We start from the raw sequence: 24,097 nt of genomic DNA on the forward strand, positions 1-24,097 counted from the left end.
GTTCAAAAACTGCTATATCAGGTACTGTGGGAAGGAAGTTTTTTGACAGCATCCCCTAATTGAGTTAGAACAATGATTCTCAACTAGCACACTGCAAGCTCCTTAGAAAGGTGCCATGGTGACCAGTAGGACTGTGTGAAACAGCACCATTTCATTTTGACTTGCATTTTGCCATTTTGCTCCGACAATGTTTCATTTCGAGTTTCATTTAGTTTTGAAGAACATTTCTGTTTCGTTTCATTGAAACTGTTTCACTGTTTCAATGTTTCACCCATAGGCTATAATGGGGAAGCACAAAACTGCCTATAACTTTGTCATTTGGGGGCAGATTTGGATGAAAACAGGAGGGATGGTAGCCACTTCTGGGGGCATGATGCTTGCCAGGTTTCAAGGGGTTTCTGGGAAACTGCACCTCAAAGTCTTGAAAGCAAACCTTGTGTCACTTGTAAGTGTGAAGGCACAGGTTGGTGAAAGCAGCAAGCATAGTAGCCCCTGAGGTGGCCATAAAACCTGCCAAGTTTCAAGGAGATAGGTGCAGGGGTTTCTGGGAAACTGTACCTCAAGCTGCTGACAAACTTGTGTCACATGTGTGTTAAGGCACAGCAGGGTCAAAACTGCAGACATGGTACCCCCTGCTGAGGCCACAAAGCCTGCCAGGTTTCAAGAAGATAGGTGTAGGGGTTTCTGGGAAACTGCATCTCAAGCTGCTGACAAGCAAAACTCGTGACATGGTTTTGTTTGTCAGCACTGTGAGCGCGTTAAGGTGTGCACTCACTGGCGCTGGGGCCTCTACGCAACACAGCTGTATGACTCAATGAGGTCTCCTCCTCCCCTACAGCCTCAGTTCAGTCCACCACTTTAAATGACAACAGGTTATAACTTAGTAAGCAGCACAGTAGCACTACCAGCATCTCAGGCAGCCAAAGTCACAGTCAATATCAGAGCAGTCCTTCCCCCCTCTTCCCCCTCCCTCTCCTTACTTTCTGTTTCCTTGCAGGCAAACCCAGCTTCAGCTTCAAAATTTGAAACATTTCAAAACTTTCAAAATGTTTCTACTGCCCCCACTTCATTTCAAGGCTGTTTCAAAGCCCTTCTTTTCATTTTGATGTTGCTGTTTCAAGCTTGAAAGGAGTCGAAACAGCATTGAAACGAAACAGCAAGCGAAATTCAGCCCGCCCTAGTGACCACCCCCTGTGAAATAAGGTAGGTGCAGGCTTCTCCACGTGCTGACCACCTTGAACCTGCCCCAGCCCTTCCCACCAGCTCCTGGAGGAAACAGGGGAATAAGCTGAGCTGAAAAGTACAGCCTTTACTCCCTGGGAGCCCCTGCACCAATCACCCTTGCACTCCAAGTGCCATGGTCTGCCATGGGCAGACAGGTGGAAGGACACACAGCCAAGATTTTTCAGCCCAGCACAATCAATCATAGAATCATAGAAAATCAGGGCTGGAAGGGACCTCAGGAGGTCATCTAGTCCAACCCCCTGCTCAAAGCAGGACCATCCCCAAGTAGATCATTCCAGCAAGGATTTTGTCAAGCCAGGCCCTAAAAACCACCAAGGGTGGAGATTCCACCATCTCTCTAGGTAACCCATTCCAGTGTTTCACCATGCTCCTAGTGAGAAAGTTTTTCATAATATCCAACCTAAACCTCTCTTGATGCAACTTGAAACCACTGCTCCTTGTTCTGTCATCCACCACAACTGAGACCAGTCTAGCTCCATCCTCTTTGGAACCACCTTTCAGGTACTTAAAGGCTAGTATTAAATCCCATCTCAGTCTTTCTTCTCTAAGCTAAATAAACCCAGTTCCCATAGCCTCTTCTCATAAGTCACGTGCCCAAGCTCCCTAACCATTTTCATTGCTCTCCACTGTATTCTCTGTAACTTGTCCACATCCCTTCTATAGCATGGGGCCCAGTACTGGGCTCAGTACTGGACACAGTACTCCAGATATGGCCTCACCAGTGCAGAATAGATTAGAATAATTACTCCCCTCGATTTGCTGGCAACATTCCTACTAATGTAGCTAAGTATGCTGTTACCCTTCCTGGCAACAAAGACACACTGCTGACTCATATCCAGCTTATTGTCTACTGTAACACCCAGGTCCTTTTTTGTAGAGCTGCTGCCTAGCCAGTCAGTCCCCAAGATGCAGTGGTTCATGGGATTCTTCTGTCCTAAGTGCAGGACTTTGCACTTATCCTTATTGAACCTCATGAGACTTCGTTTGGCCCAATCCTCCAATTTGTCTAGATCACTCTGAATCCTAATCCTACCCTCCAGCGTATCTACTACATCCCCCAGCTTGGTATCATCCATGAACTTGCAGAGGGTGCAATCCATCCCATCTTCCAGACTGTAAATTGAGATACTGAACAAAACCGGTCCCAAGACCAACCCTTGGGACACTGTACTTGATACTGGCTGCCAGCTAGACATTTAGTCATTGATTACTACCTGTGGAGCCCGGCAATTCAGGCAGCTTCCTATCCACCTTACAGTCCATTCATCCAACCCATACTTCCTCATACCTGTTGCTAATATACTTGTAAAAACCCTTCTTGTTACCCTTCACGTCTCTTGTTAGCTGCATCTCCAATTGAGCTTTGGCCTTCCTGATTTCATCCCTGCATTCCCAGTGTCAGATTATGATATGCTGAGGCCCTAAACTATGTCCATCTTAAGAGAGCCCACACAATAAAAATAATCCAATTTATGTATATTTTTGTCATATTAAAATGAAAATGTCCATGTTTAGAGAGCTGTTTTCCCATATCACCTTTATCTCCTTTATTTACCAACTGATTATTATAAAACTTGATATAGGTCAGGGTTTTTTTCTTATTTAGAGGCCCTTCATATTGTGAAGCCCTAAGCTGTAACTTAAGTATCTTAAGCCTAAATCCAGCACTATGCATTCCTTAGCAATATTCTTATACTCCTCCCTAGCCATCTGCCCAAGCTTCCACTTCTTATAAGCTTCTTTTTTGTGTTTAAGCTCACCTACGCCAAGTTGGTCACCTGCCGTATTCGCCATTCTTTCTGTGCATCAGGATGGTTTGTTCCTGCACGCTCAGCAAGGTTTCTTTAAAATATAACCAGCTCTCCTGTGGACTCCTTTCTCCCTCAGACTGGCCTCCCAAGGGATCCTGCCCATCAGTTGCCTAGGGAGTCAAAGTCTACTTTTCTGAAGTCCAGAGTCCATACTCTGCTGCTCTTTCTTCTTTTCGTCAGGATTCTAAACTCGATCATCTCATGGTCACTTCTGTCCAAATCTTTTACATCCCCTACCAATTATTCTGCATTTATGAGCAGCAGGTCAAGCACAGCCCATAGTTGGTCCCTCCAACACTTGCACAAAGAATTTGTCTCTAACACTCTCCAAAAATTTCCTAGATTGCCTGTGCACTGCTGTATTGTCCTCCCAGCAGATGTCAGGGTGATTGAAGGCCCCCCCATGAGAACCAGGGCCTATGATCTGGAAACTTTCAAAAGCTGTCCAAAGAAAGCCTCATCTACCTCATCCTCCTGGTATGGCCTATAGCAGACACCCTCCATTACATCACCCTTGTTGTTCTCCCCTCTAACCTTAACCCAGAGACTTTCACCAGGCTTATCTCCAGTTTCATACTGGAGCTCTGAGCAATCATATGGCTCTTTTACATAAAATACAACTTGTCCTCCTCTTCTCCCCTGCCTGTCCTTCCTGAAGGGTTTGTATTCAACATGACACTATTCCAGTCATGCAAGCTATCCCACCAAATCTCTGTTACTCCAGTCATTTCTTAGTTCCTTGACTGTGCAAGGGTTTCCAGTTCTTCCTGCGTGTTTCCTAGGCTCCATGCCTTCATGTACCGACTCCTGAGGTAACTACCAAATTACCCTACTTTCTCAGGAAGAATGAGGAAGCTTCCCTTGTTGCCCGCTCCTCCTTGTGCTTCCTCCGGGTCTCCTTTTTCCCCACTTAACTCAGGGCTTTGATCTCCATCCCCCAGCAACCTAGTTCAAAGCTCATTAGCAAGCCTGTCTCCAAAGATGCTCTTCCCAGAGTGTGATTATTCCCCCATCTCTCCTATACTCCTGTAGCTGGTAGAAGGGGCTGCAGGGAACGGTGGCTCCAGTCATTGACATTCAAGTTCCCAGAGGACTTACTGTAGCAGCAGGGGCTGCAGTTACATCTTCAGGTAGAGAAAAAAGCAGGGAGGGGTCAAACAGTGGAAAGAGCAACGCATGGCAGACTTCTATCTGTGCTGCCTTCACCTGGCATGAGACTGAGCCAGTGACCACTTCACACTCTTCTATAACTCCTTCAGGGATAGCTGCCTCCTTCAGGGGTCTAAATGACCCATCTCTAAACTCCCCAATCTGCCTCATGAAGCAACTCCTGCCAGCTTTAAGCACCATGCACCATGCCCCAATCAGGTTCTCGGGGGTGCCATGCCCATTGTGCCACCTCATGATATCCTTTTAAGTATCCTGTGAGGAGGTAAGCACTGCAAAAAATAAATAAGTCTTTAAATGGGCTGTCATTGAATTCCCAAAAATTATGGAGCGATGCCTTGAGAGTGAAAAAGACAAGAACCACTGGGTTAAAGGAACCAAAATGAAATACCTGATCCAATATCCATTTGAAGGTTTGAAATTCTGAATCAGTATTATCTGTAGTAATAGTGTTTATCTAGATTTAATTCCTAAATACTAAAGCTTTGAATTGCTGTAAAGCCAATCCATAATCTCTAAAAGTATTCATAAAGATAAGAATGACAGAATCATATAATTTAAAGTACAGGAGAAAGTCACCTAGAAAAAAGCATCTATTCTCCTTTCTTATGAATCCTTCTCTTGGTTAAAATACTAAGGTGGGCATCCTTGAAATATTATTTTGCTTCAGTAGAATGAATTTTGAAATAATACTGATGATATTATTCCTCTTTACAAGCATCCACTGAGGGCTTGATCCTAATCTCAGTGGCAACTCTCATTGTCTTAAGTGCTGCAGGATCAGAGCCAAGATAAGCTTAATCAATTTTGCCACATACAGAGCATGTCTACACTTGGTATTAATGTGCTGTAAGCTTACTGTGCAGTAAAATACTGTGCAGTAAGTGTTCCCGGGCAAGGCAGCTACACATCTTTGAAAACTCCTGGTGCTCTGGTGTAGCGCCCAAAGACTGGAAGAAGGCCAATGTGGTGCCTATCTTCAAGAAAGGGAGGAAAGTGGATCTGGCTAACTATAGGCCCATTAGAGTGACTTCTATCCTGGGGAGGATCTTAGAAAATCTTATTAAAGAGCCCATCCTTAATGGACTGGCTGACACCAACATCCTAAGGGATAGCCAGAACGGGTTTGTTGTGGGTAAGTTTTGCTTGACCAATCTCATTTCCTTCTACGACCAGGTGACCTATCACCTGGACAAGGGAGAAGAGATTGATGTCATATATCTTGACTTCAAAAAAGCCTTCAATCTGGTATCCTATGATCACTTCTTGGCGAAACTAGCCAACTGTTCCCTTGGGTCCACCATGATCCATTGGCTGAGAAATTGGCTCCGTGGTCAGACCCAGAGGGTTGTAATTGATGGCAGTCACTCATCATGGTGTCCTGTGACCAGTGGGGTCCCCCAAGGCTCTGTCCTTGGACCCATATTGTTCAACATCTTCATTAATGATGTGGACATTGGAGTCAGGAGCGGACTGGCCAAGTTCGCCGATGACACCAAACTTTGGGGCAAAGCATCCACGCCAGAAGACAGGCGGGTGATCCAGGCTGACCTGGACAGGCTCAGCAAATGGGCGGACGAGAACCTGATGGTGTTTAACACCGAAAAATGCAAGGTTCTCCACCTTGGGAAGAAAAACCTGCAGCATCCTTATAGGCTCGGCAGTGCTACGCTGGCTAGCACTACGGAAGAAAGAGACTTGGGGGTCATCATTGACCACAAGATGAACATGAGCCTGCAATGCGATGCTGCGGCTAGTAAAGCGACCAAAACGCTGGCTTGCATCCATAGATGCTTCTCAAGCAAATCCCGGGACGTCATTCTCCCCTTGTACTCGGCCTTGGTGAGGCCGCAGCTGGAGTACTGCGTCCAGTTTTGGGCTCCACAATTCAAAAAGGATGTGGAGAAGCTTGAGAGAGTCCAGAGAAGAGCCACGCGCATGATCAGAGGTCAGGAAAACAGACCTTACGACGACAGGCTGAGAGCCATGGGGCTCTTTAGCCTGGAAAAGCGCAGGCTCAGGGGTGATCTGATGGCCACCTATAAGTTTATCGGGGTGACCACCAGGATCTGGGGGAATGTTTGTTCACCAGAGCGCCCCAAGGGATGACGAGGTCGAACGGTCATAAACTACTACAAGACCGTTTCAGGCTGGACATAAGGAAGAATTTCTTTACTGTCTGAGCCCCCAAGGTTTGGAACAGCCTGCCATCGGAGGTGGTTCAAGCACCTACATTGAACACCTTCAAGAGCAAATCGGATGCTTATCTTGCTGGGATCCTATGACCCCAGCTTACTTCCTGCCCTTTGGGCGGGGGGCTGGACTCGATGATCTTCTGAGGTCCCTTCCAGCCCTAATATCTACATGTGCATGTCAGGAGAAAATTTGCTCTAGATGGGAGAAAATTTACTCCCAAGGGGAGTAGTTCAGTGCAGAGCTACTCCATCCCTGCTGTGTCCCCCTACAGCAGCCAGAGTGACCTCCAGGCTACCCTGGGTGCCAGCCCTAGGCTGGCATGGGAGCACCAGAATCAGACCATGGTCTCCAGGGAGATGGGGGAAGCTGTCCCGCCTCCAGGGCAGCTGCCTCCCAGCCCCATGCCCCAATAGGCAGACTGGGGCATAAGGCTAGGAAAATGTCCCCTCCCCCAGGCTGCTGCTGCCCAGCCCCATGCACCAATCTGATGATCAGGACATTGGGTTGGGCAGTTTCCCTGCCCCCTGGTGTCTTGGCTGAGTCAATTTGCTGCCAGTCAGCAGTCTACACATGTGCTACTACCTGTATTTACAGATAGTAGGCAACTGTGCAGCAGACTAATCTACTGTGCAGTAAATGCTGTGCATGTGTGTACAGTGACACTTTACTGTGCAGTAGATTAGTCTGGACAATGAAGACTGGACCAGTTAGATGATTTGCTCAATGTGACCTAGCTCTTTTATGCTGGACTTGAATAATTTGACTTCCCTCTGATCACATCATTAAACCATTTTGAGAATACTTTGGGAGAGAGAAGTTCACTTATTACTTGGCAGCATTTCCTTTAATACAACAATTTCAAAACCTGGACACATAAGAGAAGTATGGCTGGGAATAATTCTGTGTTGGCAGAGAAACAAACTTAAGTCCCAGCCTCATACTGGTAAAATCAATGGGAGTCTTTGCATTAACTGTAATGACAGCAGGATTGGGACTTTACAGATGAAAAATATATTAGTTTTATATTTGTTTCAGGCTAGACCTGACATTTTTTTTTCTCTTTATAGGGTAGACTGTGATTTCATTTACACAGGAGTAAAGGTAGAGCAATCAACCAAAGCCAATCTCGATCTACTAATGCTGGATTTACTTTGGGCTAACACCAATATAAATGAAATCAGAATCTAAGCCTATACCATCCACCTTACTGATTGACACAAGCATTAAAAAGTGAATATGCAAACCTGACTGCTCTCTCCCATTATTTAATATAAATTGATGTCACAACCCGTATCTCAAAAAAATCTCACCTTATGAATTATTCTCCTTAATTTCACACATTCCATTACAGGCAAGGCAAATCAATGGAGGAAGTCTTATCACCTTCCTTGACTGATAGCACTTTACAGTTTCTCTGTCAGTCTTCAGCCAATGTATGACTTACGCAATATAAATTGACTTTGGAATGGTTTTCTATTAATAGTTAGATGGGGAAAGAGAAAATGTAGTATTCTAACTCTAGTAACTGACACATTAAGAACTATGTCATATATTATTCCTGTGCTTTGGAATCCTGGGTATCATGTTCCTTAAATGCAAAATTCTCTCTCTTACCGCTATATACATTTATTTTTAGATAACCATCTAACCCATTTTTAGTGATGTGGCAAACAGTTTTAAAAAAGGCATCATGACTCAGATTCTTACATATGAAAGGGAAACACTCAATTTAAGAATCATATTTCTGTCCGAATATTTTTAGCAAGTAACAACAAAGCCTACTGTAAATGACAGATTGGTGGGATAAAGCCTCCACTTCCTTCACTTTGGTTATTTTGTAAATTTGTGTATAGGAAGCTGCAGTTTTTCCTTCTGTGATGCATAGAAGAAACATAAAAGAAAAAGGAAAATAATCCTAAAACCACAAAAAGTATCTTCAGGGCATTTCTAACCTTTTAACTTGGTTTTAAAAATGGCTATACATTTCTGTGTGGCCCTTCAAGGTCAGTTTAGTACCTTTTGATTTGTATAATGGCTGGTTTTCAAATATGGTTTGAGATAGAACCATGTTTGTCAGCTCTTCAGAGCACAATTTTAGCAAGCCTGGTTCTGCTGCACTGTGGCCTTGACCTAATGATATGAGAAGCCAGAGTGGACATCTATCACAGTCTTTCCTAGTCTAACTTAATCTTGCATTGAGTGTTTGTATCATGACTACTGATTGAACTAATTTTTAAATGATTGAGAATGAAAACAAGGTGTCATTATCCATCATCTGTGTTTGACCTGAGCTAATGGGTATGCTGCTACCCATGATTCTTGTTACTAACTATTGGGGTATGTCTTGTAGGGCCTTGGCCCCCATCTGGGTGACACTTCTTTACCTTGAGTCAGATCTTACTTTGAGGATGCTAGCATTCCCTTCTGACTGTCTTCCGCCTCAGTGGTTCTTTTCTGCCACGACTTGATGTTCTGATACTGGGGGAGTTGAATAAAGTGTTATGCCAGTCCCATGCAGGGGGTGAAGGGTCAGTTTATGGGTTCCTCCTCCCCTGCACCCAACCCTCACCACCACTAGTGGTTGTTTCACATGGGTGTTTCTCTATCCACAACAGAAGAAAAACAATGAGATGGGCCTTTCTCCACAGCAGGGGTATGCCGCTCTTGAGGCCATTTAATCCCCAATTAAATGTCAAACAAAAAAAAACACACAAAGGAAAAAAAAGTATGTTGAGAACAGTTCATATGGTCTCTCACCCCAGCTCTAAATTTTCCAGGCTGTGACGAGCATTCAGGACTCTGTAGGCCCACCCACCTTAAAGCCTTCAGACCTTGGTGCCCTTGCCCCAGCAGCAAAATTCACTAGAACAGTCCTTACCCTCGACAGGGCAACCAGCCAATGCAGTCCTGGCCTCCAACAGGGTGAAATCAGCCTATGCCATTCTGAGCCTTCACCAGGCAAACAGCCTCATTGGTGTAGCAGGCGATAGGCACAAAGGATAAAGAAAAATCCAACAACAAAAGAAAAAAAAAGGAAAAAAAGAAAGTAAAACACAGTCCATGCAGGGCTACAAGCCCTCAGATCCTCAGTATATACCCAGGCAGTCCCTCTAGGGAAAGAAAGACCTTTGCAGTACCTTCTCATCATTGCTTCTCCAGTAGCTCCTTCCAGCTTCCCAGACACAGCTCCACATTCCCATCAGGCAAACCTCCTTTCGTAGCAATTGCCCAACCATCCGCCTTTCTCCCAAACACTTCTGCTCTGTCAATGCTGGCAGGCAGGCACTGGCTAGAGAGTTTCCCTGGCATCCTGATCACAGGGACACAGGAGGCTGTCACCGGCCAGTGCCATAGCAATGTGCGGCGGGGGGGGGAAGCAGGGCGACCACCCCAGGCATGCAGGGTGAGGGGGGGCTGCCGTTGCAGGCTTTGGTCCAGGCACCAAACTTCATTGCTATGGCACTGTCCCTGGCTGCCTCTTTCCAGGGCTGGAAGAACTTACCCAGTCTCACCGCTGGGCAATTATGGTGGAGCACTCGCTTTGGAAACACCACTTACCGCTCTGTGTGTTCCCACGCATCTCCCTCCTTCTGGGGTTTACTCTCTATTCTGGGACCCACCCTGGCCCCTAATCTTCCTCTACGACACTAATACTAGTGTGTTGGTTCATTAAAATGATTCTTAGATTCCCCCTATGACTTGCTGTATTTGGTCTGAGTACAGTTTACCTTTTTACTATTATCCATTTAGAATGCTGCTGAAAAGATGAAATTGAATAGTAAACATTCAGTTACTAAAGTATGGAGAAATGGCACTTGGAGGTAGTACAGTCATAAAACAGATGCTCTTCTTGTGCTGATCATGTAGTTACTGCCATCTTTAGGTACTGAAAAAAATAGTAATAGAATGGTTCTTACAGGTCTTTTCCACTTTTTAAAGTTATTATTCTATAAAGTTCATAACACTGTGCAACATGAGAGCAAAGGTTAAGTAGGGACTAGCTCACTGTAGAACAAAGCCATATGTCACATATTGTTGGAGAGCTAAAACTGCAGTGCCTCTGACTGAATAGAAATATCACCTATGCAAAAATATTCATTTCTGCTTCAGCATATGGTACTAAGTCATGCTCTATTTGTTATAATTACCATTCATATAGCAACACTAATGTGCATGGTACTTTGCATATATAGAGCTATAATGTCTACAGATACAGACAATCCCTATACCTGAAGAAGGGTGTTTGTGCCCAAAAGCTTGCAAAGAACAATTATTCCAACTATTTAGTTGGTTTAATAAAAGATATCACATCTACCTACAGACCCTGGTCTGCCTACAGGTAACTTAAGCACACTTAAAAAACAAATAATAGCAGCCAGTAAGATTCACATATCCTTGGGTGATATATAGGGTATTTTATCCCAAAGAGTGATGAAGAAAGTTTTCAAGAATTTTTTAAAAAGAAATAATAAACTAATAACAGAAATGACTCCTGGCCTGATCTACTAGGGGTAGATTATGGCAACCCCTTTGGGGAAAAGCACTTTTTGAGGCAAAAATTAAAAACAATATGGCGATTACTTCTCTAAAATCCATCTAAATGATGTCCACGAACGTGCTTCTCGCTCTAATTATTTTTAATCTAAAACTCCATTGTCAAGTTGTTTTTTAAAAACAGCAACCAGATTTTTTATAGAACCTACTAAACAGAGTTTGCTATGCCCTCTGCTGGCTCTGCAGCCTCATTGCATGCAGGACCACTGAAGAACTGAACAAACTGAAAAATAGGCCTTTGCTAGACCTGCAAAGTGAAGTTCTGTGGTTTCAGCCCTCAAGAATGTTTTTCAGTTTGAGTTAACATGAGTTTGCACAAACTGAGCTTTGCTCTAAAATTTTGTCCAATTTCAATGCATTACCAGCCAAAATTCTGTCCTCAGATATGTAATAAGGTTAGAAATTCAAAGCCAAGATGACCTAGGAAATGTATGAAAGGTGTTTTGATGTAGCATCCTTTATTAAATCAACTATATATTTAGAAGAGGTGTGGGCAAGCTTGGCACATGGGCTTTCTGAGCATCCCTTGTGAGATTCTACATATGTAATTGAAAATAGAATTTATACCATGTTGAGTCCCTTACATTTCATAAATACATATTTTTGAATTTGATTACAGAAAGCATTGAAAAGCCCAGTGTCTATCAAACATGTTCAGTCATTAATCCATATCTGTGTGTGTGATATCTCAAAATATCTATGTATTTTGAGGTCAGATACTGTAGGCCTCACTTAAGATTTACAGGGGCAAAACATTAATTAAACTCAGTACATCAAATCCTGAAGTCTCTTCACCATTTGTGTTTGGTAATTAGTTAGATAAACCAGTCCTGGAAATAATGGAAATGTTGCCTAAAAAGTAGAAGCTACATAAGGAAAGGACTGCCCATAATTAAATACATTTTTATTGCTGTTCTGTGTTAGCATCAATTTATTCATTTCTTTTCTTCATCCATGTGATTTATTCTTACTGATATTCTACTGCAGGATATATAGTCCTATTTTCTCCTGATATGACACAATTAAGCATGCAGTGGTAAACATTAAGAATAGAAACTTTAAATTAGCCTTATTTGTTGGTTCCAATTCTTGAAAGTTCAGTTTAGGATAGGGGTGGGCAAAATGCAGCCCATGGGGCAGATGTGGCCCATCAGGCCATTCTATCTGGCTCACGGGGCCCCTAAAAAATTTAGAAAATTAATATTTATCTGCTCCTGGCTGCCTGTAATGTGGCCCTTGATGGCTTGCCAAAACTCAGTAAGTGGCCTCCACCTGAAATAATTGCCTGCCCCTGGTTTAGGATGAAGACTAGCTACCATAAAATACAGCTTTGAATTTTTTTTCTTTGCTGAACTACATTCTTTTGGATAGAATCTGCCACCACCAGAGGTGGATCCAGGATTTTGGTAAGGGGGTGCAGAAACAGCAACCAGTGTTGGAGGTGTGGCTTCAACCTCCAGCCAAGGCAGGCGGACTACCTCATGGGATTTAAGTCCCCCAATCTAGTAAGAATCTTCCCTCCCCTTTCTGTCTCCTCCCTTGCACTCCATACTCAGCAGCACTTCCCTTCTCCTCTCACTCTCCCCTCTCCACATTCCCTGACTAAATTGGGAGAGGTTCCAGACCTGCTTCTGTCTCAGTCCAATCAGGCTGCATGGACAGCATGGCTCAGACAAGGACAACAGTAATGGGCGGGTTCTCCTTCTCTGAGCCTACTCCCAGCCTGAAAAGCAGCACCCAGAGGACTGGGCAGGAAGGAGAAATCTGCCCATTGCTACCGTACCAAGCTGAGTCTGGTTACCCACAGAGCTTGACTGGAGCAGGGCAGGAGTGGTTCTGGAGCCTCCCCAGCCCCAAACCAGCCAGGGACAGCAGCAGCTGTGGACTGCAGGGCAGAGGGGCCCTGAGCACAGAAGGGATGAGAAGAATTCTTACTTGGTTCGGAAATGTAAAAAAGTCCCAGACTGCTACTCCCACAATGTCAACTGAAAAAGGAGTGAATCTGTGCTACTGCAGCCCCTCTGGATCTGCCACTGGCCAGCACAAACATAAAGGTGTGTTTAACATTTCACAATAAGAGCCATACCTCAGGTAGCCATAGTGGGTATCATTGCATACTGTGACAGAGCCCTTATTTAGTATTTCCACCAACATATTTCTTTATGTACTTCTCATCTTAAGTGTTGGATTTCATCAGTATAATAAGATCCTCCACCCATTTGTCCAGCAAATTAAAGAAAACAAATGTCTCCCCATCCACCAGGACCTCAACAACACACCTCACCATTGCCTAAAGTTGTGCAAGCTCTTCTGGATCCATGTGCCTAAACTTCAACAATAAGACTTCAATGCTGATGAAGCTTGGAAAACCAAATGGAGTTCACAGGAAGATCCAAATAAACATCTTGTGATAGATTCAACGCAGAATGTTCCCAGCTTTAATCTCCCTTGCCACTTATGGGCAACTCTAAACCATATCTGTACAAAACACAGGAGATGTGGATACTCAATGCACAAATGGAAAATTAGAAACTCTCCCTTGTGCAAGCGTGCTCACTCGGAACAGACCATGGAACATATAACGACTCAATGTCTGATGCACAAATATGAAGGAGGCATCACAGCGATACACTCTGCTGCTCCTGATGCAACTTTCTGCCTCAGCCACCTAAATGTAAAATGATAGTAGCTGTTTTATATCTACATCAGCCATACAAAAGAAGATGAAGAAGACGTATAATCAATATTATGAGTGAAATCTTCAGCCTCACTTCAGCCCTTCACAGTATAAAAATATTGGTGTAGCAAGACATGGATTCCCCCAGCGCAGGCACAGCAGAAGGCTGCCTCTGAAGGACCTTTTCACAAGCCTGGGTCTTAAAAGTGCACTGGTCATGCAGCACTACAGTCACACCTAACAGCTCTGCATACAGCTCTGATTTGGGACACTGTAATTTGGGCAGGCCTTCAGAGCCTACCTTACAGCAGCAGCCTCTTTAACCCTGCAACTATCTATGAGTACTGGGCACAATGGTGGTTTAATGCAACGTTTCCCAACCAGTGTGGTGCAGCACAAAAGTGCGCCATCGAAAATGAACAGATGTGCCATGAAATTTTGCCATGGCAATGAGCTAGGTATGAGGATGGGGAATGACTTAATGGGTGTGCCATGGAAAATGTTTATTAATGTAAATGTGCCTTGGGCTGGAAAAGGTTGGGAAACACTGGCTTAAGGCACAACAGCACACTGCAGCCCTCCACAGCATGTCCCACTGTAGTTTTTCCATTCTAATCATTGCTGATCTGAGGCACAGGGTGGTTTTCTACATGACAGGGCCACATTGCATGGAGTAAACCTGAAGGCTTCCATCAACAATTAGGACTGCTGCTCAAACACCTCCCAATCAGGAATAACAGGGAAAACAAATAGTCATAAATGGTTGTAGCTATGCCCATAGCTGATGATTTTAGAAAACGGAGAGAGGTAGTTAGCCTTGTTAGTCTGCAGTCCAGCAGACAGCAGGGTACACAGGCACCTTTAAAGACTAGCTATATAAAATATAGAGACAGCACATGCTTTCCTGAACCCACGTTCCCTTCTCATAAAAGTGCTTGAAACCAGGCTCATCTACATGGTCATTTAGATACTGCACATTTAGTTTAGCACTTGCTTAATAAAGTACTAGTAGCCCATGGTTATTTTGTGATGTTTCCTGCATGTGAGCCTAATAACCCTGCACAGTAGGCTATTAGCATGGTTTTTAACCACCACACTACTGCACAGTGTTATTAGGCTGAGGTGTGGTAAGCACCTCCTATAGACACACCCACTAAAGAGGCACAGTTGGAGACTAACTAGGTACAGTGTTACTCAAATCTAAGACAACCCTCCATTTAAGACGACTTCCCCCAATTCTACGGTTTTACACATGGAAAAATATATAAACTTGTTGTTTTTCCATGCATCGCACGTAGCTATGGGAGGGCCTCTATCCTTCACCCCTCCCACCGCTGCCCAAGTAAGCGCTGTGCGGAGGCCCAGCACACTTTCCCTCCGCCCCGCCAGCTTCAGCCCCCATTCCAGCTGGGGCTGCACGCGCAGCTCCCCCAAGAGGGAGCCCACACGCGACTGGTGACGTTAGCGCGGCTCTGGCTTCACCCCCTGGAACGGAAACGACGCTCTAGCCATGCTGGCGGTTCCGCTCTCTCTATGCTCTGCCAGCGGGCCGCGGCCGGGACGAGGACCAAGGTTTAATGGCGGCTTCAAGCACGGCGGCTGTCGTTGGGGGGACGCGCGAGTCCGGTTCAGGGGCCGCGGGGCAGGGGCGGAAGAAAGCCTACGGCAAGGTACGGTGCGGGCTGGGAGTGGGAGTAGGGGAGGGGCGACGGTTGGGAGCCCCCTCCCCCCTCGGGGGCTCACTGCGTCCCCGGCGACGTCAAGGCGCAGGCGGGGCGGGGGGGAGCAAGTGGGGTCACGTGTCGCCTGCTCGCCCGCTGTCGCTTGTGCCTGCCCCGCTGAGCTGCTGCTTCGTCCCCTGCCGCCGCCTGTCCCTCTTCAGCAGCTGCGTGCTCGCCCCCACCCCCGTAACGCTCCCTCAAGCCTCCAGCCTTGCCTCTCACCAGCGCTTCACCGAGCACCCGCGTGGGCCCGCGCCTCGCTCTGTTCATGCTTCTCAGGGCCGACTAGGAGCTGCTGCACCTGCGAATGCAAATCTTAAAAAGAAAAGTAAAAATAAAAAAGAGGAGCCCACATCTACTCTGCTCTGGGAAATCCTGCGGTCCACTCCGTTTAAGCTGAAAGCTGCTCTAAGAGGAAAAAAAAAAGAACCGTGTCTATTTCTTCCCTCTCCAGCTTGAAAAGCTGTCTGCTTCTGCGTTTGTGCTAAGGACGCGCCTATAAATCAGTCGAGCAAGGACTGTAACATGCCTCCTGTAAACGTGTGATTGTGGAAGGGTGCAGCGAAGGTGCTTTCTCAAAACATGAGCGCAGCTGGTGCTGCAGGTGTTGCCCTTGTCCACCAGTACGGATGCCCGCCAAGGACAGCAGTTGACAAGCTGATCATTTCTCGAAGTAAACTTGGCTTAGGGGACTAGCAAGTGATTTTAATCATTTATTGCGAGTGCACCTTCCAAGCATACAAACCTGCAAACTTGAAAAGTTGTTTAAATTATGTTAGTTCCGTGTTTTGCCCAGCTCACACGTGCTATATGGGGAGTAAGAGTTATTCAGAAATATTTCACTTATTTGGAAAGGATACAAACAAAAGCACCCCTGGTATGAAGCCTGCACTGTTATCTTAGCCACATATTGCTTGTTATATCAAGGCCCAAGTAATTTTTGTGAATGTCAAAGATACTGCATAAGTATTGGACATTTGCATAAAGATTTGATTAAGTGTGTGGTATTTATCCATCTCTTCTTTAAATGTAATTTGTAATATAAAATCTCCAAAGGAATTTGGAAAAGAAGTTCCCCTAGGGGTAAAAAAAAAAAAAAAAAAAAAAGTAATAATAAAGCAGCTCAAACAGTTATTAGAAAGTTTAAAATACTCAAGAAAATAATTAGTGTAGCATACACTATCAAGGAATGAAGACCAAAAGGGTGGACACAGTTTCCTAGGAGCGAAGCCTACTATAGCTCCATAACAGTAAAAATATTAGACAAAAAAGAACAGTTTGTGTATCCTTTGTAAATCTCTTCTAGAAACAACCGAGAGTTTGCGGTCACTTTAAAGCAGTGCCACCGTCAGCATGAATGTCATTTGCTTTCACTCAAAATCTAAAATTCTTATCGTTAACATATAATGGAGGCAACATTATCTAGTTTACTTCAGACATTTAACAGTTATTTCTCTGCATGTAGACTGTTTCTTCCAGTGTAGTCAATAAATCCTGCCTGGGAGCCAGATGGGAAGGAGGCTAGGGAAGGAGCAGGCTCTCCTGCTTGCCTTATGTTTATCAGGTAACCCTAATTCAAAATTCTTTAATGATGAGAATTTAAAACCTAATGCAGGTGGGAACATCCATTTCTGCTGCTTCCCTTTCTAGTCTGCATGAGGCAGTTGTACCTGGTGACAGCAACTTGGAGAAAAACGCAGAAAACACATGGATAAATCTCCAGGCTGCCAGACCAATGCTAGCTTGGGCTTACCCATGTGCTTCAGTTTCTGGGAGGAGCATGGATGGTCGTGTCAGGAAGGACTGCAGCAGAAGTGGGCATTCCTGCCTGTATTAAGTCCACCAGATAACTCTAACGCAGGCAGGAGCTCATGCACCTACCACAGCCACTTTATGATCTGGGCAGTTCCACCTGGCCATGGCTGCAGCTGCTGTTGCAAAACCCCTGGTTGAGAACCACTGAAGTAAACGTAGGCTGTGCAACAGTGGTTCTCAACCAGAGTGGTACCATGTTCAGAAAAGTTATAGAGGGGGTGTCCTGAATGCAGAAAGGCTGAGAACCACTACTATATGTTGCAGCATTCACTGTTTCCACGCTATCCAAAACTATTCCTGGGGATCCTGCATATCTCATGGAATTTAAATAAATAAATAAGGAGTTAGGAATAATAGAATAGAGTAATAAACAATAGTAAAAGCTGTTGATCTGTAAGATAAATCTGTCTTGAAACTAGTAGGGAATTGTGCACAGAACTGGCTAGAAGCTTTGCACTGGAAACGGCTTTCATGCTCGCTAAAAATGGTGCCCCCACAAATAATTTGATTTTGGAAACATCTGTCATGCAAGAGACCACTAAGCTATTGTGTATATAGAAAGACATAATTATGACAGCCACGCGTATTCATAATTACATTCTGATTATGAAACTAAATTTCAAATACACTTATTTTTTTGGGAAAACTCTAAAGCATTACAATCAAGGGGATTTCTGCTGCAAAAGCTCCAAACAACAGCTTTTCACAGCCTTTTGTTTAAAAAAAAAAGGAACCTATTAACTTATCTGTTTCATATCAGCAAATCATTGAGTCTCAGACAGTTGGTGTCATTTTCCTCTATATTGGTCTAGATGTTTCATGAAATATTCAGTTTTCCTGTTCCTGAAAGATTACAATTTTGGGGTGGTTATCTTTTTGTCTGATGTGACAGCCCCAATAGTTCTAGAGTTCCTTTTTCTAGGGTACAAGTGGCCAATACTTCAATAAGTATTAAATTGATAGTACTGTCTATGGTGTTTTAGCACAAATATGTACAATTATTAATTTTTCTGATCCTTTTATATAAGCAAAATTGTGTGTAGTTGAATTTTATAACTAAGTTGGGTTTATATTCATCTTAGTTTAAGGTTGCTCATGAGTGTTTGTTTAAAAAGCAAATTAACGCTTATATGAAAGCTTCTTAACCCTTTGCCTTCAAGCAAATGCAATTGTGTTGTGCTAGAAGTACCCCAACTCTTGTAGCAGATGTTTTGATGCTTTCACGCTCGTGTTGGGTTTGCAGCTAGTTTCAAGTGGATATTGTGTCAGACAACCATGTATATAAGTGTACTTTTTGAGATCTGTACTCTTGTGAAGGTCTTACATACTTAAGAATCAGTCTTTAACTTGGCTTGAATATAAAACTGCCTCTGAAGAAAGTATAAAATAGTTAATTCTTGAATAAAATAAAATGTAATTTCAGCCTTATAACGCTTAATAAGAGGAAGTAGTACACTAGGGCTCCTTATGAAATTAATTTTAGGGTTTTTAATATTTGAGCCTAGTCTGTAAAGCTTGCAGATAAAGGTTTGCAGCATAAATCTGATTGACTTTAATGCTTTCTCCAGGGTGATCCTCATAGAAACTACTAAAGACTACAAAGAATTGATTCTAGGCAAAATAACAGTGAAATAGATTGTACTGATCAAGTAAGATGGATCCATGTTCAGTTGGAATTCAACTTCAAGTTGCCAATGAGTGTCATAAGACCTACTATACCCGTTACATTGGCTTCAAGACTAAACAAGAAATATCATCATCAGATCTGATGTTACTTCAGCTTAGGACTGGAATGGCTCTTTCTGAGAACAATACAATCTGCTTCCATCATGCCACAATTTACATTGACAGATTTGAAGACATGCAAAGATCATGTTGTGACCCATTTAATGAGCACAGAAAATTATCAAAGAAAAATTTACGTGCAATTGATTTACATGATGCAGCTTTTCTAAGTGCCAAGTTTGGAAGACAGTTTGTGCCTGGCTGGAAGCTTTGTCCAAAATGTATGCAGATAATCTATGGACGTGTGGAAGTTGATTCTGAAGATCGCCAAAGAAGGAAACTTGATTCAGACGTATGTATATGGATCATTTTTCACCCCTCTAATTCCCCACATTAATGGGGTGGGGCTGGCTTCATTTGAGTCCTACATAAAGAACATTCTTAGGTCTTTTCCTGAAAATCTGAAAGCATTTAGTCGTTTAAGTCTCTAGTAACTCATATTGTTTGTATGCCTTTTGTTGGAAGCTCTGTGTCCTTTTAAAAGAAAATGACAAATTTTTTAACTCACTTATCTTTAAAATTCTACAAGAGCCCTTGTGAAAGAAGATGTCGTGAATTTTTTTGCTTTTTATGGACGTGTGTAGGATTTTTCTCGGGTTGCTAATTAGCATTATGCAGTCTATGAAAAAGGTTGTGTATACATTAACGTGTATGAAACTAATAAAAGCCATAGACTCTTTCTCAGAAAAAATAGCTTTGTAATTTAGAAACACTTGCCCATCCAGCCCAGGAAACAAACTGTATTTTTGCTAACACATTAAAGCCTGATGAGGACAGTACAGGAGTTTAGAATCCATTCCAGTTATTCAAGTAAGATTTGTATTTTTGTTTATTCATTTAACTTGCACCATTAAGTGGCACAATTACTTGTAACACTCTTCTTTTAAGATTCATCTTGTTCCCCGCTGGGAAATGCAGCGCTCATGCACAAATTGACTTCAACAATTTACCTAAGGCTTGACGGTTAATTTTCCTATGGAATTGGTTTAGTATTAATATTTAAAATGAGAATTTCTATCTTTGTTCAGGGACGAACAGCTAAAGCTTTGAAGTCCTTGCAGTTTGCTAATCCAGGTCGACAGACTGAGTTTACTCCAGAAACCAGTAAAAGAGAGAAGAGAAGGCTACAAACAAAAAGTGTATCAACTACTTCTGACAGGTGAGCTGTTTCCTATATTAACTCAAGTATAATTTCCTTTCACGCGTCTCACGAGGAGGGGGAAACGTCTCTGTTTTATGAACTCCATTTCAGATTTCTCCATAATTTGGGATGCTTGTTTCCATCTTTTTAAAGGTTGGAGTTAGGACTAGGATAGATTGTCCTTATATAGCCAAGCCTCGTAATAATATTTTAATGCAATATTTTGTTTAATCAGTTGCCTTTGTGTTAGAATAACCAAAGGTAATGTAAGCTTTAGAAAAGAGAGATGTTCAGGGACACTAGTCACCATGCTAAATATAATAGTTCTTGTTGCACTTTTGAAGTGCAAAAGCCCCCTAAATCAGAGTATTTTTGTTTTAAAGGCAAGCTAAACAAATTTAGGATTGTATGTAAATAAACTTTGTTAGAAAAGAATAATGCCACATCAAATCTGGCAGGACTCCAGAATTGAACTACAGCTTCTGTATCTGATATGATTTCCCCCCCTGTTTTTTAGTAATCCGTTCCTTGGATTGAATAGAATTAGGAGGTGGGGGGTAAGCAATGAGTAAAATGTAAACTGAGTTACAGTTAACTGAATATGGGATTGTGGTAAGGATATGACAAGTGAGAACATTCCTGTGAACTATCTGTGTTAAAGGGCTAAAAAAAAAAAGTAAGGCACTAGTTTTTATGAAGGTAGAAAACAAGCAGTATAATAGGTACAGATTTTTAAAATGGCGTGGTGCTAAACAAGAAAACTGATGAACTGCTTGAAACCAAAATTCACAAAAGAAATTAGTTTGATCTCTTCTCTTATTTCCAGCAATTCATAATAACTGTTTTTTATTATACAGGCAAATTATACCAGCAAAGAGTAAAGTCTATGATAGCCAGGGACTTCTGATTGTCAGTGGAATGGACCTCTGTGACTGTCTTGATGAAGATTGCCTGGGATGTTTCTATGCTTGTCCCAAGTGTAGTTCCAATAAATGTGGAGCTGAATGCCGCTGTGACCGCAAGTGGTTATATGAACAAATTGAAATAGAAGGAGGAGAAATTATTCGCAATAAACACGCTGGTTAATGTACAAATATGTATATAAATTGGTGTATTGCATCTAAATACAGAACTTAGCCTGATGAAAATGAGTGGAAACCATCATTACACACATACATTGAGTGTTTACAATTCCGTATCAATGTTGATCTGATTTTTAGAAAGGCGCTATATCATGTTGGTGTATTGTCACACTTCATACCACCTTATAGTCAACTTATACAAATCAGCAACATGACTGAAATGTTGCAGTGCATTACTAGTTAATGAGATATTGTATCAAAGTGCAAGGGGAAAATGCTAAAAGAAGTCTGGAATTAGCTGCTTCATATTCCCTCTCTGTAGAGAATACAACTTTCATGCATCTCTTGATCATTCTCTACCTTTAAAATCTCAGTATTTCTGCTTATATTTATTGTGTCTTTAAATTAAACTACTACACATTTTAAATTTAATTCATTGGCAGTCATGTCCAGTATTATGTGTTGCATAATCGTAAACACTCTGTCTTCTAAAGTGAGATATGGAACTGCCTTCCATCAAACTTAAAAAAGATAAACAGCATGTCCAATGCACTGGAAATATTGAGCCGTGTATTTTGGGGGATATCAGTCCAGTAAAAGAATGTGGCATCCTGTTTTATTATTCAGGCAACTGCTTTTAGCTGAATTTTGTGTAGCATTATTGAAATTAATTGGGATTAAAGATAGTGTTTTGTATGCAAAAGTTGGATGTAGTTAGTCCATATTAGACTGATGACTATTTCAGTTTGTTTACTTAGCAGCTGAAAATCATCCAAATGTCTTCCTTCCATTAATATCCAGACTAAATATAGACAGTCAGATTTGAATGTTATTCCTTTGATTGAAATTGTATCCCTGACTTGACACCAAATTAATATTTTACACCCATGTCAGAAAAAATCATGGAAAGTAGATTTTTAATGCAGAAGTTCTAACAAATTTTTAAAGAGTAGCATTTGTACTGTTAAGCAATCTCAACCTTTTGGATGATATAAACAAATATTACTGAGAGTTTTGGCATGTCAAATTTATATTTATGGAATTATTCACATCAGTGGTGCTCAAGGAGATAGTTGCCTTCTTGATCAAATTTACTAATAGCAGATTTCATCATTCTGCTATTTTATTATTTAGTACATCATTTTCATTTCAGTAGATTTGCAGCTATAGAACTAATTCTTAAATTGTGCGTAGCTGGATATGAAATTATTTTTACTAACCTTATCTCTTTAACTTACACTGACATCTGCTGGTAAATACTGAGGAAATACTAAGCAGCAATTCAAATTCAGTGCATTTTTTAATCTGTTCACTTACTGGGATAGCCTCTTTATTAGATTTTGCGTTCACTGACTAGTAACTATAATTTTCTTATGTAGTATGTAAAATATATATGTTAGTAGTTTAAGTTTTTGTAACTTCTGTGTAGCATCACAACATTAAAGCACAGTCTCATCAACTTGGTGAAATATACTTAACCTTTCAATTTCCTACTTCAGTAGGAAAGTTGTCAAGTTACTAAGTAAATTAAGGGTAAAACTGTCTTAAGCCCTGTCCAATCAAAATAGAACTGTTTTTAAATTAACAGTTTTCCAAAAACACTGGATATTTTAGTGGTTTTTGCCAAGTTGCTTTAGCTAGAAGTGTTTTTTTTTTTAAAGCTTGATTTTATTGTATAATATAATATTCCTCAGAACTCTGTTCAGATATCCAATTCACTCTTCCTTCTACCAGATGGTCCCAAAGGATTTTATTTCTCTGTTCAGTTTCATCCCTCTCCTAATTAAAGTGTAAAGGTTATAATATCTGCTCTTTAAAGGGGCTCTGCTCCTGTAGCTTTCTCCTGCTTCATAAATCAAAAAAAGTGGCTTATGGCATAGCTGTGGCTTATGGCATAGTTTTTAGAACAAAGATGATATTAAGTGCTTAAAATATAATCATGACTTAAAGTATAAGCTTTAGTTACTGATTTGGTTGTTTTCAGAAGATTTGCTATGGATAGTGAGTTTTAACTTCTCAGAGCCTCACTATTCACCCCAACATGAGCATGTAAAGATTGATTTGCAGAGATTAAGGGGCTTTTGATGCATAGGTTTGGTACACAGTGGCAAGGAAGTGAAGGTGTTTCATTATTGCTCAAGTGAATTTGAGCCTAGCTGCCTGTTACTGGCTGGCTTTAAATATGAATCTGCTTATTTGCCTGGAGAGTTAACAGCTGGACACAATGTTAGCAACATGACTTCCTCATGTTATCTTAGTTCTAAAAATTGGTATTCACATCCCATTTGAACTTGCATACCTTGTAAAATGCAGTTGCTTTATCCTGAATACATCACCTCCAGGGGAGGGAGGAGTGCAGTGGCAGGGTAGTTAATAAGTTCAAGCTCTGTTTTGGACTTCCACCAAAGGCTGCCTCCAGTTGACTCTACTGTAAGTGAGTATCTTGTTGTTCAACTTGAGGAGTCAAGGCAGCCAGATGTAATGCTAGCCACATCTTTCTTCTGTGTTGTAGGCTATAGAAAGTGTTATGTGTTAGGCATACTAATCCAATAGGTTCTTAGGCTCAGGAGAATCTTTGACTTGACTTAGGCCTTGGCATCATTGCTGCTTCCCAGTCATCTTTTATAAAACTAGTGGTTAGGATATTTGCAAAGTGGTAGAGCTAGATATCCTCTTTCACAACTGGACGAAACAACCCCACCTCCCAGAAGAGCCTATATGCTAAACTCTAGGATTTGGATTCCACTGATACAAGGCACCTAAAATGTAGGTATTGAAGTGATCAAGATCCTGCCTCAAGTTGCTCTGGTGCCTAAAGGACACTGAAAATCTTTCAGCAAGAGTGGCACAATTATTGTATGTGCTATCTGTATTTTTAATGCTTTTTGTAGCACCAGTTCTTA

The 24,097-nt window shown here is 42.1% G+C and overlaps 1 protein-coding gene across 2 annotated transcripts; it reads left to right on the forward strand.

The window, feature by feature from the left end:
- The first annotated feature begins 15,231 nt into the window (after window positions 1–15,231).
- Window positions 15,232–22,653, forward strand: ARL14EP (ADP ribosylation factor like GTPase 14 effector protein). 2 transcript variants are annotated; one of them, XM_019519504.1, is made up of 5 exons: window positions 15,253–15,320; window positions 15,826–16,044; window positions 18,755–19,263; window positions 20,000–20,130; window positions 20,970–22,653. In XM_019519504.1, exons 3-5 carry the CDS (start codon window positions 18,841–18,843, stop codon window positions 21,196–21,198), a joined length of 783 nt encoding a protein of 260 aa, XP_019375049.1. In that variant the 5' UTR covers window positions 15,253–15,320; window positions 15,826–16,044; window positions 18,755–18,840; the 3' UTR covers window positions 21,199–22,653. The 2 variants fall into 2 exon arrangements, with proteins under 2 accessions (XP_019375048.1, XP_019375049.1); XM_019519503.1 differs by lacking the exon at window positions 15,826–16,044 and having other exon boundaries at window positions 15,232–15,320.
- The last annotated feature ends 1,444 nt before the right edge of the window (window positions 22,654–24,097 follow it).

The sequence above is a fragment of the Gavialis gangeticus genome, unplaced genomic scaffold (genome assembly GCF_001723915.1).
Source record: "Gavialis gangeticus isolate Ggan-Ray unplaced genomic scaffold, GavGan_comp1, whole genome shotgun sequence".
Lineage (NCBI taxonomy): Eukaryota > Metazoa > Chordata > Crocodylia > Gavialidae > Gavialis > Gavialis gangeticus.